Consider the following 15,486-nt stretch of genomic DNA (forward strand, 5'->3'; position numbering starts at 1 on the left):
TGCTTTTGTTCTTAATGTCATTCCACTAATGTCAGTCATTAGTGATCAATATATCAAATCTATTCTTAAGATGGTTTGCAAATTCAGTTGGGATACACTCAAGGTCATATTTTAGCTCTTGTGGAGCTGTTTTCATTTTCTTCGACTTCATTTTGCATATGAGTAGTTGATGGTCTGCTCCACAATCAGCACTTGGCCTGGATTTGACTGATAATGTTGAGCTTTTCCACTGTCTCTTTCCACAGATAGAGCCAATCTGATTCCTGTGTAATCTATCAGATGAAGTCCATGTGTATAGCTGCAGCTTATGTGTTCTTTTTAAAAAAGTATTTGCAATGACTAAATCATTCATTGTATCATATTCTAGTATTTGATTTCCAGCCTCATTTCCATCACTTAGACCATATTTTTCAACTTCCAGACCTTTTGCTTTTTCCCAACTTTTGCCTTCCAGTCACCAATTGCTATTAATGCATCTTGATTTCATGTTCAAGCAATTTCCAACTGCAAATATTGATAAAATCTTCAACTTTATCTTTGGCTTTTGGGGTTGGTGAGCAAATCTGAATAATAGCTGTATTAACAGAATGTCCTTGTAAGTCTATGGATAATATCCTACCACTCAGAGGAATGAACTTCAGGATGCTCTTTTGAAACTGGTAGCATGAATTTTTAAAAGGAGTCAACTACTAGACTGCCTTATAAAGTGAATCAGTTGTTATGCTACTGTGAGTAATGTGCCTCCTTTTAACAGCTACCCCAAACGAAAATGAGATAGAATGGAGGGACAAGGAAATTAGATCAGTGGAAAAAGAATCAAAATAGTGAAAAGGCTGACATGCTATGAAAACTGTCACTGATGTCATAGAAAAATCTGTATCAAACTGTTAAACAAGAAGCAACCTAATTCACTATATTTTTTACTTGAAACACACATACGCGAGCGCGCACGCACATACACACACACACACAATTAATAAAAACTCATGTTCCAGTCCAAATACTAACACCTATCTGTTAATCTTATTAATTGAGCTAATTTCTTAAACTAAGAAGGTCAGGTAGCCTCACAAGTCATCTCCTAGGTTTGCAAAGACGATTAAATGAGGAAACAACAAGAACTCATTACCTATTTTGTGCAAGACAGCGTGCTAAGTACTTTAAATTAGCAATTCTTAATCAGGTAGGATTTTAGCCCTCATAAGACAGAAACATCAGGAGAAATTTTTAATTGTCACAACTGGGAAAGAGGATGTTATCACATGTCATGGGTAATTACTGTTATTTTTAGGTGTCATTACAGTGATCTTATGTATAACCCATACATGTTGGTGGTGGTGGTGTTGTCATGTGCCATTAAGTCACCTGTGACTCATATCGACTCTATGTACAACAGCCCTAAACCCTGCTCTATCCCTTGCCAATCTTATTGTCTCCAACACACCTAAACCGACTACTCCCGTCACTCAACCAATCCATTGCATTGAGGGTCTTCTTCTCTTGCGCTGTCCATCTACTCTCCCAAGCATGACATCACTCTCCAAGGACTGATCTCACCCTGCAACATGTCCAAAATACGTCAGACAAAGCTTCAGAATCCTTGCCTCAAAGGAGCCGCCTGGCTTCACACTCTCCAGGGTGAACTAGTGTGTTCTCCTAGCAGTCCACGGTATGTTTAATACTCTTCTGCAGCTCCACAGCTCAAAGGCATCAATTCTCCTCCTATCATCCCTAGTCATTCTCTAGCTCTCTGATGCATAGCAAGTAATTACAAAGACCATGGCCTGGATCAGGCACATCTTAGTCTCTAGACTCACAATGTTGATCCTCAGTACTCTGGAGAGGTCTCTGACAGCAGACTTTCCCAACACACTTCGTTTTTTAATTTCCTGGCTGCTGATACCAAAGAGTATTGATTGTAGAGACAACCAAATTGAAACTGTTAACAATCTCAATCTTTTCACCCTCTATCATGATGCTGCCAATTAGCCCACTGGTGGAAATCTTTGTTTTCTTGATGTTGAGCTTCAACACATACTGAACATTGCAGTCCTTGACCTTCTGCAGCAAGCGTTTCAGGTCCTCCTCAGTTTCAGCAAGCAGGGTTGTGTTATCTGCATAATGCAGATTGTTGATGAGTCTACCTCCAATCTTGATGCAACACTTCTCCTCATAGAGCCCAACCTCCCTGATAATCTGTTCTGCATACAGATTGAAAAGATATAGAGATAGGACACATCCTTGATGCACACCTTCCCCAATTTTGAACCATGTAGTGTTTCCTTGTTCTGTTCTGACTGCTTCCTGATCCAAGGATAGGTTTCACATAAGCACAGTCAAGTGTTCTGGGATTCCCATTCTTCTCAGAGTCAGCCACAGTTTGTTGTAATCTATACAGTCAAATGCCTTTGCATAGTCAATGAAACACAGATGGACATTCCTCTGGTACTCTCTGCTTTCAGCCATGATCCATCTGACATTAGCTATAATATCCCTAGTGCCATGGCCTCTTCTAAATCCAGATTGCACTTCAGGCAGTTCTCTGTTTATGTGCTATTTCAGTTGTTTTTGGATAATTTTCAGCAGAATTTTGCTTGCATGTGATATCATTGATACTGTTCGATAACTGTACGCAGTTCAAATTCACCAGCTGTTCAGCAGGAGAAAAATGGACAATCTCTTCCCATATAATTTACTGTCTCTGAAAGCCCGCAGGAGGGTCAACTATAGGTCAGTTCCAACTTGATGGTACTTAGCAACTACCCGTGTAACAGAGCGAGAGCTGGTGGCCGCCTGATTAAGGAATTATGCTACCAACACAAAGACATACAGTTTGAATCCACCGGCCATTCTTTGGGAGAAAGATGGGTAATCTCTTCCCATGCAATTTACAACCTCTGAAAACCCATCAAAGGTTCACCTATGAGATGGGTTCCAACTTGAAGGTACATTAGTAACAACAGTGTATAAAAAAGAATGAAACAGTGCCTGGTCCTGTATCATCATCACAATCATCACTCTGTCTGAGGGCCCTGTTGTAAGCACTATGTTAATGCATCTCACTGATGATCTTATACTTTTTTACTGACTTTCTTCTTCAGAAAGTGTTATGTCCTTCTCCATGCACAGGTCCCTCCTGGTAACTGTTCAAAGTATGTGAGATGAGATCTCTTTATCCTCACTTCTAAAAAACATTCTGATGGAACCAAAACAGGTTTGTTCATACTTTTAGGAGAACATGGTACATTCAATATTTTTCACTAGCACCTAATCCAAAGGCATCAATTCCTTATTTGGCCATCTTTATTTACTGGCCAGTTTTCTCATGCATATGTGGTTAATGAAAACACTATAGGCTGGCTCGGGTCACCTTAGTCCTCAGAGACATCTTTGCTTTTGAACACTTAAAGAAGAGAACTTTTTCAGCAGATATGCCCAATGCAATACATTGTCTGATCGCTCATCTGCTGCTTTCAGAAAGATGTAAATTGTGGATTTAAGTACACTGAAATCCTTGCCATCTTAATCTTTCCTCTCTTGCGATGTTGCTTACTGGTCCACTTGGAAGCATTTATGCTTTCCTTATGTTGCTAGCTATAGTCTGTAATCTTCCACAGTAAGTGCTTCAATTTCTCTTCCTTTTCCAAAAGTAAGATGTCTCATCGGTAAATCATTGGTTGTCGGTGATCTTCTTCCAACCTTAACTGCTGAGTTCTCCTTCACACAGGCCAGCTTTTTAAATTATTCACTCAGTATTCAGATTGAATCAATGAAATGAAAGTATACAACTCTAACACACACTTTACTTGATTGTAAACCACTAACTGCTTTTTTGTCTGAATCCTACTCCTTGGTCCACACACAGATTCAGCATGAGAGAACTTAAGTGTTCTGGAATTCCTGATCTTCACAATTTTATCCATAATTTCTTATAATTCACAGAGCTGAATGTCTGTGCAGTCACTTGAAACACAGGAAATATCTTCCTGGTATGCTCTGCTTTCAGTCAAGATTCAAGTGACCTCAACAAAGGTAACCTTCATTCCGCATCCTCTTCTGAACAATGCTTAAATTTCTACCAGTTCTTTGCCCATGTAAAGTTGCAATCATTGCTTTGTTTTGTTTTTAAATTAGATTGGCTCATTTTTTTAAGTTTTGCCATTTTTTAACAGAGGCCAAGGATATTACTAAACAACCTAGGATGCAAAAAAAGTCCTGAAAACTAAAGAATTATTCAGTCCAAAATATCAAAAGGAATAAGGTTGAGAAAGCCTTCTTTAAAATTATCACTAATCCTTACAAGACTGAGAGTTAGTCAATACCATTAGCTCATTTTTACAGATGAATAAATAGAGCCTACAGAAGAAACTTGCCAAAGTTCTGTAAAATTTAGGTCTAATACAACCAAAAGTTTAAAATTAAATGCATGTCCATCTGAGTGGTCTGTATTTCTAATCTCTGCACATAACAAACCTATAGTGTTCAGAAGCCAGTAAACATTCAACAAATAATGTGTTGTTGTTGTCAGATGCCATAAAGTTGACTACAACTCATAGTGACCCTATGAACAACAGATCGAAACCAGCCCTATCCTGTGTTAACCTTATCATCTCTACCACGGCTGAGCCAACTGTCACAGTCACTGTGTCAATCTACCTCATCAAGGGTCTTCTCTTGCTTCACTAGTCCTGTACTCTTCTAAGCATGTTGTCATTTTTCAAGGACTGGCCTCTCCTAACACTTCCAAAATATCTGAAATGAAGTAACACTATCCTTAAAAAAAACAACAACAAGCCAACATCCTGCCTACACTGTCACCAAGACATATTTGTTTGTTGCTATGGCAGTTCAGGGGATATTCTACAGGACCACAACTCAAAACTATCAATTCTCCTTCTAGCATCTTTATTCACTATCCAACTCTCAGATACATGGCAAGTAACTGAGAAGACTACAGCCTGTACCAGGGACACCTTAGTCTTCAAATTGACATTTTAGCAAATCAGCACTTTGGATAGGTCCTTGAATGCAGACTTTCTCAATTCAAGACATCTCTTGATCTCCTGACTTCCAGTACCAATGGGTTTGATTATGGATGAAAGTAAAATGAAGTTGTTGATAATTTCAATCTTTTCTCCATTTATCATGATGTTGAGTACTGATCCATTGAGAACACAACTGTCTTCTTGATGTTGAGATGTAATCCATATCAAAGGCTGTAGTCTTGGATATTCTGCAGCAAGCATTTCAAGTCTCTTCACTTTCAGCAGGCAAGGTTGTGTCATCTGCATAATGCAGGTTGCTGATGAATATCCTGTCATCCTGATGTCCTATTTTTCCTCATGAAGTCCAGCTTCTTGAATGGTTCCCTCAGCATAGAGACTGAACCTGAATGAAGAAAGGATACGGCCCTAATGCATACCTTTGATTTTAAACCATGCAGTATTCTCTTGCTTTGTGCACGCAACAGCTTCTTAGTCTAGTTATAGGTTTTGCATGGCACAATTAGGTATTCTGGGGCAGCTGATGCATTCAAACCACTTGCCTTCAGAACTGCAGTGCAACTTCTTGCCACTAGGTCACCAGAGCTCCATAATGTTAGCTACAATTTGTTATTATCCAGAGAGTCAAATGTCTTTGCATAGTGAATAAAACACAAACAGATGCCCTTCTGGCACTCTACTTTCAACCAAGATCCATCTGACATCAAGTAATGATATACTTGGTATCACAGTATCTTTTAAATCCAGCAGGAATCTCTGGCAGTTTTCTACTGCTGTACTGTTCTAGCTGACTGAAACTTAACATCAAGAAGACAAAGATTCTCACCACTGGGCCAACTGGCACCACCATGATAGATGGAGAAGAGATTGAGGTTGTTAACAGTTATAACTTGGTCAGCTCCACAATCAATATTCTTGGCACCAGCAGTAAGGAAACCAATAGACAAATTGCATTAGGTATATTTGCTGTCAGGGATCTTTCCAGAGTACTGAGAAGTAACGAAGTCAGTCTAGAGACTAAGTAAGGTGTACCTGATCCAGGCCATGGCCTTCACAATTACTTGCTGTGCACCAGAGAGCTGGATAATGACTAAAGACAACAGAAAAAAAATCGATAATTTTGAGTTGTGGTGCTGGAGATAAGTCTTGAACATACCATGGACCAGAAAGAAAACAAATAGGCCTGTCTTGGAGAGGGTGAAACCAAGTTTCTCCTTGGAGGCTAGGATCATTAAAAAAAAAAGAGTTTTATTATTTTGTGTGTGTGTACCATCAAATTGGATCTGACTGGTACAGGAGGAGATTGCCCCTCTTTCTCCAGTAGAGTATCTGGTGGATTCAAACCACGTACCTCAGGGACTGCAGTGCAGCTTCCTGCCACTTAGGCCACCTTGGAGGCTAGCATCTTGAAGCTCCATCTCACATACTTTGGGTATGTGGCCAAGGAGAGACTGATCCTTGGAGAAGGACATCATGCTCAGAAGCGTAGAGGGCCAGAGCAGAAGAGGAAAACCCCAGATGAGATGGACTGATACAGTAACTAGGTCAATGGGGGTTGGTGTGCCGGAGTCAGTGAGACTGGCTCAGAACAGGGCAGGCTTTAGGGTCGCTAAAAGTTGCAGGTGACTCGACATCACATAATAATAACCACCTTACTCAGGTGACTCAACAGCACACAATAAGAGCAAGATTTACTTTCATGTGGGATTAGTGATGTTATTTGATAATTTCCAGTGTGTTAGATCATAGTTTTTTAGGAATGGGAACAAATATAGATCTCCTCCAGTCTGCTGGCTAGGTAACTATCTTCCAAATTTCTTGGCACAACCTGGTGAGCATATCTAGGGTTGCATCTGTTTATTTAAACATGCTAATTGGTATTCCATTAAGTTCTGGGGCCTTATTATTTTTTTCCCAATACTTCCAGTTTGGACTTCTTCCTTCACCACCATTAGTTTGTGATCATAAGCTACTTCCTGAAATGGCTCCATGGTGGCTAATTCTTTTTGCTCCAGTGACCCAGCATATTCTATCTTCTTTTGCTACTCTCTGGATCATTCAGAATTCTGCCCATGGCATTCTTCAGCATTACAGCTCAAAGCCTAAAACTGTTTGTTAGTTCTTTCACCTTGAGAAATGTCAAGCGAGTTTTTCCCTTTTTTTTTTTCTAACTCCAGCTCTCTGCACATATTGTTCTAACACTTTGCTGTAGCTGTCCTTTGAAATGTTCTGTTCATCTCACTTCAGCAATCCTTCACTTTATTTTGGCCAAACAACATTCTAGTGCAATTCTTAAGAGTCTCTTGGGAAATCCATTTTGATCTTTTCTTTTTTCCCCATCTTAGTAATAACCTTTTGCATTCTTCATAGATTATCCCACAACTCATTGATCAGTCTTTATTCATTAGTATTCAATGGCTCAAGCTTATCCTTGAAATGGATTTCAAATTCAGGGTAACAGACTGAAGACTGTATTTTGGTTCTTGTGGATTTGTCTTCATTTTCTTCAACTTCAGTTTGAACTTACATATGAGCAACTGACATTCTGCTTCACAGGCAGCACTTGGCCTGGTTTGACTGCTGGTATTGAGCTTCTCCAAAGATCTTTTCCACCAATGTAGTCAATTTGACTACTGTCCTGTCTTTCAAGTAAAGTCTATGAGTATAGTCATAATATGTGTTTGTTGTTGTTGTTAAGTGCCATCAAGTCGTAGACAACTCATAGCGGACCTTATGAAATGAAAGACCTGGACACTAAGAAAAGGTATCTGCAATGAATAAATCATTGATAATGCAAAATTCAATCAGTCTCCAGTTTCATTTCTATCACCACACCCATAATTTTTTACTTCCAGTCGTTCCTCTTTTCTTCCAACTTTTGCATTCCATTCACCAATTATTATTAATGATCTTGACTACATGTTGATCAATTTCAGAGAGCAAAAGTTAGTATAAATCGTCAAGTATCTTTATCTTACGATTTAGTTATTACTTATAGTTTCAAAATCCTTTCCTTAAAGCTCTATGAGGAGTGTTACATGTACTCAAATCTTTAAGATCACAAACAATCATCCTTAATGGTGAAATGAGGGCCGCTGGCATGTGGAATATATTTTCTCCTCTAGCTAATGGCTGTCAGCAATTTCTTCCCCAATGACTTTACAATTAACATCCCCTTCTGTCATACAATCAGTAAAGCACTCTAGAGAGAAAAACAGCTTCTTGTCACCAAAATCATAAGGAGGGGCAAAAAAGTGCTTTCACGCAAACTGACTTTTGGAATTTGTCTTATTCTAATGGATTTTGACAAACCAGAATACTTTCTATTCCATTTATAAGAAAGTGACCAGGTACACTAAATATTTCAAGAATGAGTAAGAGCTACAAGTTATCTTTCTTATAAGCAAATTTGACTCCACTACAGAAAAAACAATCTATTGGTAGATGGGAAAATGACATTCACTCACTCTTTTGACTTCTCAGGAGGTCAGCAGTAGAAACAAAACAGAAAATACAACATCCTAAAATCAATCATGAGCACTAATGGCATGGGGCTTATGCACTCAAATGCTAAAACAAAAGTCTGTAGTCAGAACCTACTAGCTGATCCACAGCCATCAACACTCAAAAGAAGCAAGTTTTGGTTATAACCTACTCAATAACCACTATTTCTTTTTCCCTTTTAAGAGTCTTCACTTCAAAATAAATGAAGCCACGTGAAATGGTAATACTGAAGAAAAGACTTACATTATCCAATTTCAAAAGCAATTTGTCTGAAAGAATTTTGCACATTACACTGAAACAGCACCCAGATGGCACTCTGATGGGTGCTCCACAAATCATTAAATAAACAAATAACAGATTGTTCCTAAATAACCAAACCTCCTAGGACAAGGGAAAAATATTTCACAAAAGATACAAAATAATTAATCATGATTTAACAAAGCAATTACCAAGATTACAAGATCTACTTTCAATGGTGCAATGTTTTGAAAATCACAACCTCAACAGACATACAAGATAATTCTCCTTACATGTAAACACTATTTAAAAACAAAAAAAAAGCTAACAAAATCTGGCAAGACTGTTCTTTCATTATTTCCCCTTTAATGTTAATTTAACTGAGAGAGAGACTGGGAGGGCAACTTCATTCAATCTATTGCCCCTAAAATGTTACAGGTTGTGAGAGTTTTCTGTCAAAATAAAAAAATATTTTAAGGAGGGAAGACGGATTCTTTTAGCACAACACAATCACTATGAGAAACGAAAAAAGAAAAGCAGGAAGGTAAAATGGAAGAGTGAAAAGAAGGATCAGAGACTGTGTCCCCTTCCTATTAAGACAGGGATATGAAAAAAATTTAAATAGTATTACTCAAAAGTTGTTAGTGCCTCCTAACCTATTGAGATACAGGGTTTAATGAAAATGTTTATATACATATATGAAAATTCAAAAATTAATTATCATTTAGTAGGAATTAACTCACAGCCAACCAGAGGATAAGATTGGCCATTTTTCTCTCACAGAACCTCTAGGGGATCTGAACCACCACAGAGGAAGGGCCTTTGAGTTAATAGCACAAACTTGAGGCACTTGCTGCAAAGATGAAAGACTACGGCCTCTGACATGGATTATAGCTCAATATCATGTAAACAAAGGTCCTCACTACAGGACCTACAGACAACATTACGATAGATGGAGAAAGGTTTGAAGCTGCCAATGATTTGATCTTCTCTGGATCAACAATCAACACTCTTGTACCAGTAGTCAAGAAATCAGGAGATGTATTGATTGCACTGGGCAAGTTCACTGTCAATGACCTCTCCAGAATGCTGGAAAGCAAAGATGTCAGTTTGCAGACAAAGCTGCACCTAATTCAGGCCATGGTCTTCTCAATTACCTGCTACACACTGGAGAGTTGGATAATGTCATCCTTAATGACAGAAGAATTGATTCCTTTGAGTTGGGGTGCTGAAAATGAATACTGAATATCCCATGGACTGCAAAGGCAATAAACATATATGTTTTGAAGAGGATGCAGCGAGAGTCCTTCTTGAAGGTAAAGATGGTGAAGTTCCATCATTCATACTTTGGACATGTAGCGAGGCAAGGCTGTTCATTGGAGAGGCTTATCAAGCTTGGAAAGATGGGGATGGGGTGGTCACAGGAGAGGAAGACCCTCAATGAGATGGACTGAGACAGTAACTTCAGCGATGAGTGTTGAGTTGTTTGGGAGGTGGCACAGGATAAAGCAGGGTTTAGGCTGGTCATTCATAGGATCACTACGACTAATACATGACTTGATGGCCCCTAACAACAACTTCACTAGAACTCCTTCATATCTATATTTTTGTTATTTACTGCTGACAAATTGGAACTGTCTCATAGTTGACCCTCCAGCGAATTTCCAGAAGCTAGAAATCACACAGGAGAATGCCCACCTTTCTCTTAGAGAGAAGCTGTTGGATTGGAACTGAATGCCCACCTTTCTCTTAGAGAGAAGCTGTTGGATTGGAACTGCCTGCCTTTTTGGATTGGCAGCACAACTTAAAACAGTAGGCCACCAGAGTGAGAAACAAAATACACTAAAAGTGCCAATATTTCATGGTAAAATGTGAAAACATCTCTAGCTATTTGTTGCTTTACAGTAATGTTAAAACACTCTCATGATTAAAACCATTTTCTCTAACTTACCTCTTGTAATTTAGACTGTATCCACTGACACAACAGTGCCAGGCTATCTCGAGGACACATGGCCCAAATCACTGTGAGAAAAATCACACCTAGGAAATCCAATAAATGCAACATGCTGGTCTTTTCTGCCTGAGAATAATAAAAACAATGAAAACAAAGTTTAATAACAACACCACCCCTATTTTATAGACAACAAATCTGAGCTGGAGAAAATGTAATAGAAGTTGCTGAAATATAAACATTTATTAATCAAACACCCAAGAATCAAATCTAAGTAGTCTTTAGATACTAATAAATTTATTATTTACGTTCCATTGAATTGGAACTGACTCAAAACAGACCATCTAGCAAGTTTTCAGAGGCTGTAAGTTGCACAGGAGAAGTCTGTCTCTCTTCCTCCCACAGAGTAGTTGGTGAATTTGAACTGTGTGACTTTGGGTTGGAAGTGTCACTCCTTACCACTAAGCCTTATCTTTAATAAAATGAGGTAACTGTTTATTATATACATGCTTGGAGAAGAAACCTTATTTTATAAAGCAGTTGAAATATGGAACAAGTTCCAGATTTCACACACTTTCTACTCAGAAAAAAGACATGAATTTTATAATCAAAGTCTTTTGATCTTTGTGATCCAATAAATGGAGTATGATTTATTAACACAAATTTGTATTTTAGAAGTGGGATTACTATACACTAGAAAATCCAGACCGTTTTGAGTTCTAAAATGTAAGTTTAATCAGATGAATTGGTTATCACTTATTATTAAAGTTGTTTGATAAATGTTGATACAATATTAGTACTACAGCAACTAGTACTTAAATGTATGAAAGTTGGCTGAAGGCTCCAGTCTTTCTACAACATAATCTGCTCAGAAAATATATTCTGTATCTATTATAAAAAACTGCATCTCATAAATATCAATTATGAAATTATTTAAGTATGAGTAATAAAACATTGCTGTCATTTTACAGAACAGCAAATCCTTGTTAATAACAGTTAACATAACTGCTATTGTAATTTTAGAAATTAGAAATACACAAGCAATGTATGTGTGTTTGTGGAAAGTATAAACAAATAACACAAAAGACAAACTAAATAAAAATTGAGACTCTTAAATGAGAAAATACAGTGTTGATACTGTTTAAGGCCTCTACTAGAGAAATAATAACTATTTTCTATTTTTTTAGACTATTTCCTTTTTATGTCCTCTAATTATTGATCTTATTCTGATGAGATGACAATATGCTGAATATGAGGTGCTGAATAAGATATCAGAAAAACAAATGCATAGAATAGAAGCACCTTTGAAATGCTAAAAATGACTGCAATGAATTAATTTTGTAATTATGAAACTATTCTATTACTTGAAAGATTTAGTATGCATATGATGGTATTATTTGAACTGCTTAGAAGATTTGTTCTACTATGTATTTAAGAAAATATATTCTAAATTTCCTTGGAAATCATGAAACAAAGGAGATAATTACTATTTGCACTTCAACAAAGCACAACTTTGGCCACCTCATCTTATTAATACTCCAAGGAATATGTAGAATTTGAGATGACTTTTAAGAATTATTATTAGCACCACCATATCCATTTAAAATTAGTATTATTTCCACTTCTTTGTCAATATTTCACAATCTCTTTAAAATTTACTTCACATTTTTGATTTTAAAAATAAATTTCTAGGACTTGGGGGTTGGGAGTTCCAGGAGCCAGAGGCAGCCAGAGGCAGCCTGCATTTACAGGCTGGGTCCCCTCCTCTCCTTTCCTTCTATTTGTTTTATTTAATAAAAATAAAGAAATTGAGCTACTCACTTAAAAATAAATTTCTGCTATATGCCATTCATGTTTTTAAACTAATAACAACCTAGTAAGAATATTAAGAAAGAGCTATTATGATTTAAGTGAGAAAAGCCATTTTTGGTAAACAAATACATGTTGCTTTCTTAGATCCCTACCAAGTCAAAAAGATGAGTGTCCACAGGACCATAAATCAACCTGTTTTGGAAGATAAGAAAGTGCTGCCAACAATCAATTAAACATAGTAAAAGAAACTCTGGATTTATAAACAGAACAGCGGGGCTAAACTCCCAATTCTGCCAATATGTCACATCAGTCATATTATGTGAAGTCATTTTAAATATTATTATCCTAATATATAAAATAGGGATAAAAGATACTAACCTCACATGTTGAGATTAAATTTATAAATGAGAAAGTACATATTGAAAATCTCAGTAAATTGTAAAATGGCAACATATCATTATTACTGCTCTGCACTAATTATATACAGTGCACCATTCTAGACAGTTTCAAAGAAGTGCCATGAGAATGAATAAAAATGTAGGAAAACAGATTTACTCAAATAATTTGATCACCTTCTTACAATTAATTTTCTGATGTGATTACAAGTATGTTAATAATTACTGAAACCTAAAAATCTAATTAGAAATAATTAAAGGCTGAGAATAATTACTTTTTAACATAAGACGTGATAAAAACAGTACTTAAAAGAAATACTAATTACACAGAATTCAATACTAAAGACCATAAAGATTCTCAAAACTGGCCAATCGTATTATTTTAAATATAAGAACAAGACAATTTCTAAAAACTAAATTTCCATTACTTAAAAGATTCAACTTGCTAACTAACTTCAAAACGTCATTTTATCACATGAACATGTATTTTAGGTACTTACAGCATGCCCAAGCACAACATGAGCTATTTCATGGCCCAGAAGGAAGGCAAGTTGATGAGTATCACTTACGCTATATAGAAGTCCAGTAAAAACAAACATTTGTCCGTTCTACACCAAAAAAAGAAAATAATGTAAGCTATCAGAATCCCATTAAAGAATATGGGCATTAAATTTAACAATAAATGGAGTTTGAGCACATTTACTTACTGGGCACACAAAAGCATTTTTGTCTGGAGAATCAACCACATGAAGAACCCAATTGATCTCAGAAATCCCTGGGACATCTTTATTGCATTCAATGAGATGATAAACCACTTTTTTAATGGTTAGATACCTAGGATCATTCTCCGTCAGCATACGATCTTTAAATTCTTCCACGCACTGAAAGAGTAAAACAAATTATTTTACCAACATCTTAGCTTTACAAAATTGTTTCTAATGCTTCATGGAGAGCTATATGACTACTTAAATTTGAACATTTTAATTTTTAATGATATAAAAGTCTATACACATATTAAGTACTCAAATCTCTCAAATTTGAATTATTCACACAAAGGCATTAGGGTTTGCCATAAATAAAAGAAATTCATATAAGAAAGACTATTCAAATAAACTGGTTGAAATGAAAATTTAATCTACCTTTTCCATTAGCTTAAAATGCTTCCTTTAGAAAACAAAACAGTCTGGATAACATATATTTCATGTGTGAAAAATACAACAGAAAATCATTTTCTTAGCTCTCTAAACAGAAATATACCCAATACTTAGTAATTTTTTAAAGCTTAATACTTATATTTTTAAAAGACATTTAATTAATTAGAAAATATTTTATTTGCACGTACAGAAATCACTGAAATTTCAGAACTAAGGAGAGTACTAAGGAGCTCTGCTGGACAAGCCTGTAGGGAGAGACACTGCTGACACCCTTCTGGTGGTGCACCAGTGGGTCCGAGGGTAACAGCTAGGCACGCTCAGGTGTGATTTACAGCCTTGGAAATTCACTGCAACTATGAGTCAGAATAGACTCAACAGCAAGGAACAGAGGAGAAAGAGGCTAGGGTTTTTTTTTTTCTACTTGATTATTTGCACAGGAGGATACTGTATCTCAAGACGAGATCTCCTTTTATTACAACAAAAAAAATTAAAGATTTTTAAAAAATTAATTTGCATAAAATATATCATTCCCTTCACATATGAATCAGAAAGTTTGTAACTCTCTTTCCTGAGATGCATTATGATTTTGGACCCTAAGAATCTGATATGCAAGCAGTCTCTAAGTTACAATGTCTGATTTATGCACAACTGGTAGAAATCAACTCTGGTAAAGCCTACACTAAAAATTTGAGGTATGAAGAAAAACAATTTGAGATATGTACAAAGGTTCATAATAGTAAAAGTGTACTACTTTGTAATATACACTAAAATATTAATATTACTATAAGTGTGTTAAAGATTTTTTTATATCTGAAAGGATTTAGTATTTTTTTTCCCCCCTGAAAGATCACATATTTTAGCATTTGTTGCTTAGAGAGAGATAACAGATAAACCAAATGTGGATGCAATAAACAACTCAGCAATAAATATAGATGGGAACTTCTGGAAGGCCAAAGAACTATGAAGAGGCCCTTGCCGGCTCTACACTTGTGCTCTAGAGGCAACAGCAACCTTAGGAAGGTGTGAACCCCAGCAGCTGCTCGATGGGTTTAAACCACCATTCATCCGCCTCTAGCTCTTCTACCAAACCAGCTAGTTTTTCCATCCGAGCAACTTGCTGATCATGTTTCACCTGCTTAAGTGTGGATGCCACTTGATAGGTGAAAACAGATTCACAGAGGAATCCCTCAAAGCCATCTTCCAACATTTCTCCAGCTCCTTTGGGGTAGGTGAAAAGGGCTTTCCATGGTGGGGCAAGATCTGAGACACTGAAACCAGACCCAGTGACAGAACTTCCACTGACCCCACCAGCTGAGGAGGATGACGAAGATGCAGCCATTTCCTCTCTAGTAGGATCTGCACTTCACTTACTTGGATCTATAATCAACAACCTTGGTTCCAGTAGTCAGGAGATCAGGAAACAGTATGCA

General features: G+C 36.8%; 2 protein-coding genes across 3 annotated transcripts in view; both read right to left on the reverse strand.

Moving 5' to 3' along the window:
• The window catches only part of OMA1 (OMA1 zinc metallopeptidase), a 105,778-nt gene that overhangs the window by 81,134 nt on the left and 9,158 nt on the right, over positions 1–15,486 (reverse strand). The window contains exons 3-5 of the mRNA XM_006879735.1: positions 13,610–13,783; positions 13,403–13,510; positions 10,696–10,824 (exon numbers count right to left, since the gene is read on the reverse strand). Coding sequence (XP_006879797.1) covers positions 10,696–10,824; positions 13,403–13,510; positions 13,610–13,783 — 411 coding nt within the window. The remainder of the gene's footprint in view (positions 1–10,695; positions 10,825–13,402; positions 13,511–13,609; positions 13,784–15,486) is intronic.
• Positions 15,069–15,395, reverse strand: LOC102850485 (anaphase-promoting complex subunit 16-like). 2 transcript variants are annotated; one of them, XM_006879734.1, is made up of 2 exons: positions 15,255–15,395; positions 15,069–15,179 (listed from the first exon to the last, which is right to left on the reverse strand). In XM_006879734.1, the coding sequence occupies exons 1-2, from the start codon at positions 15,393–15,395 to the stop codon at positions 15,069–15,071; spliced, it is 252 nt and encodes an 83-aa protein (XP_006879796.1). The 2 variants fall into 2 exon arrangements, with proteins under 2 accessions (XP_006879796.1, XP_006879795.1); XM_006879733.1 differs by having other exon boundaries at positions 15,069–15,395.

This window comes from Elephantulus edwardii, unplaced genomic scaffold (genome assembly GCF_000299155.1).
Source record: "Elephantulus edwardii isolate Elephantulus edwardi_28Jun2011 unplaced genomic scaffold, EleEdw1.0 scaffold00005, whole genome shotgun sequence".
Lineage (NCBI taxonomy): Eukaryota > Metazoa > Chordata > Mammalia > Macroscelidea > Macroscelididae > Elephantulus > Elephantulus edwardii.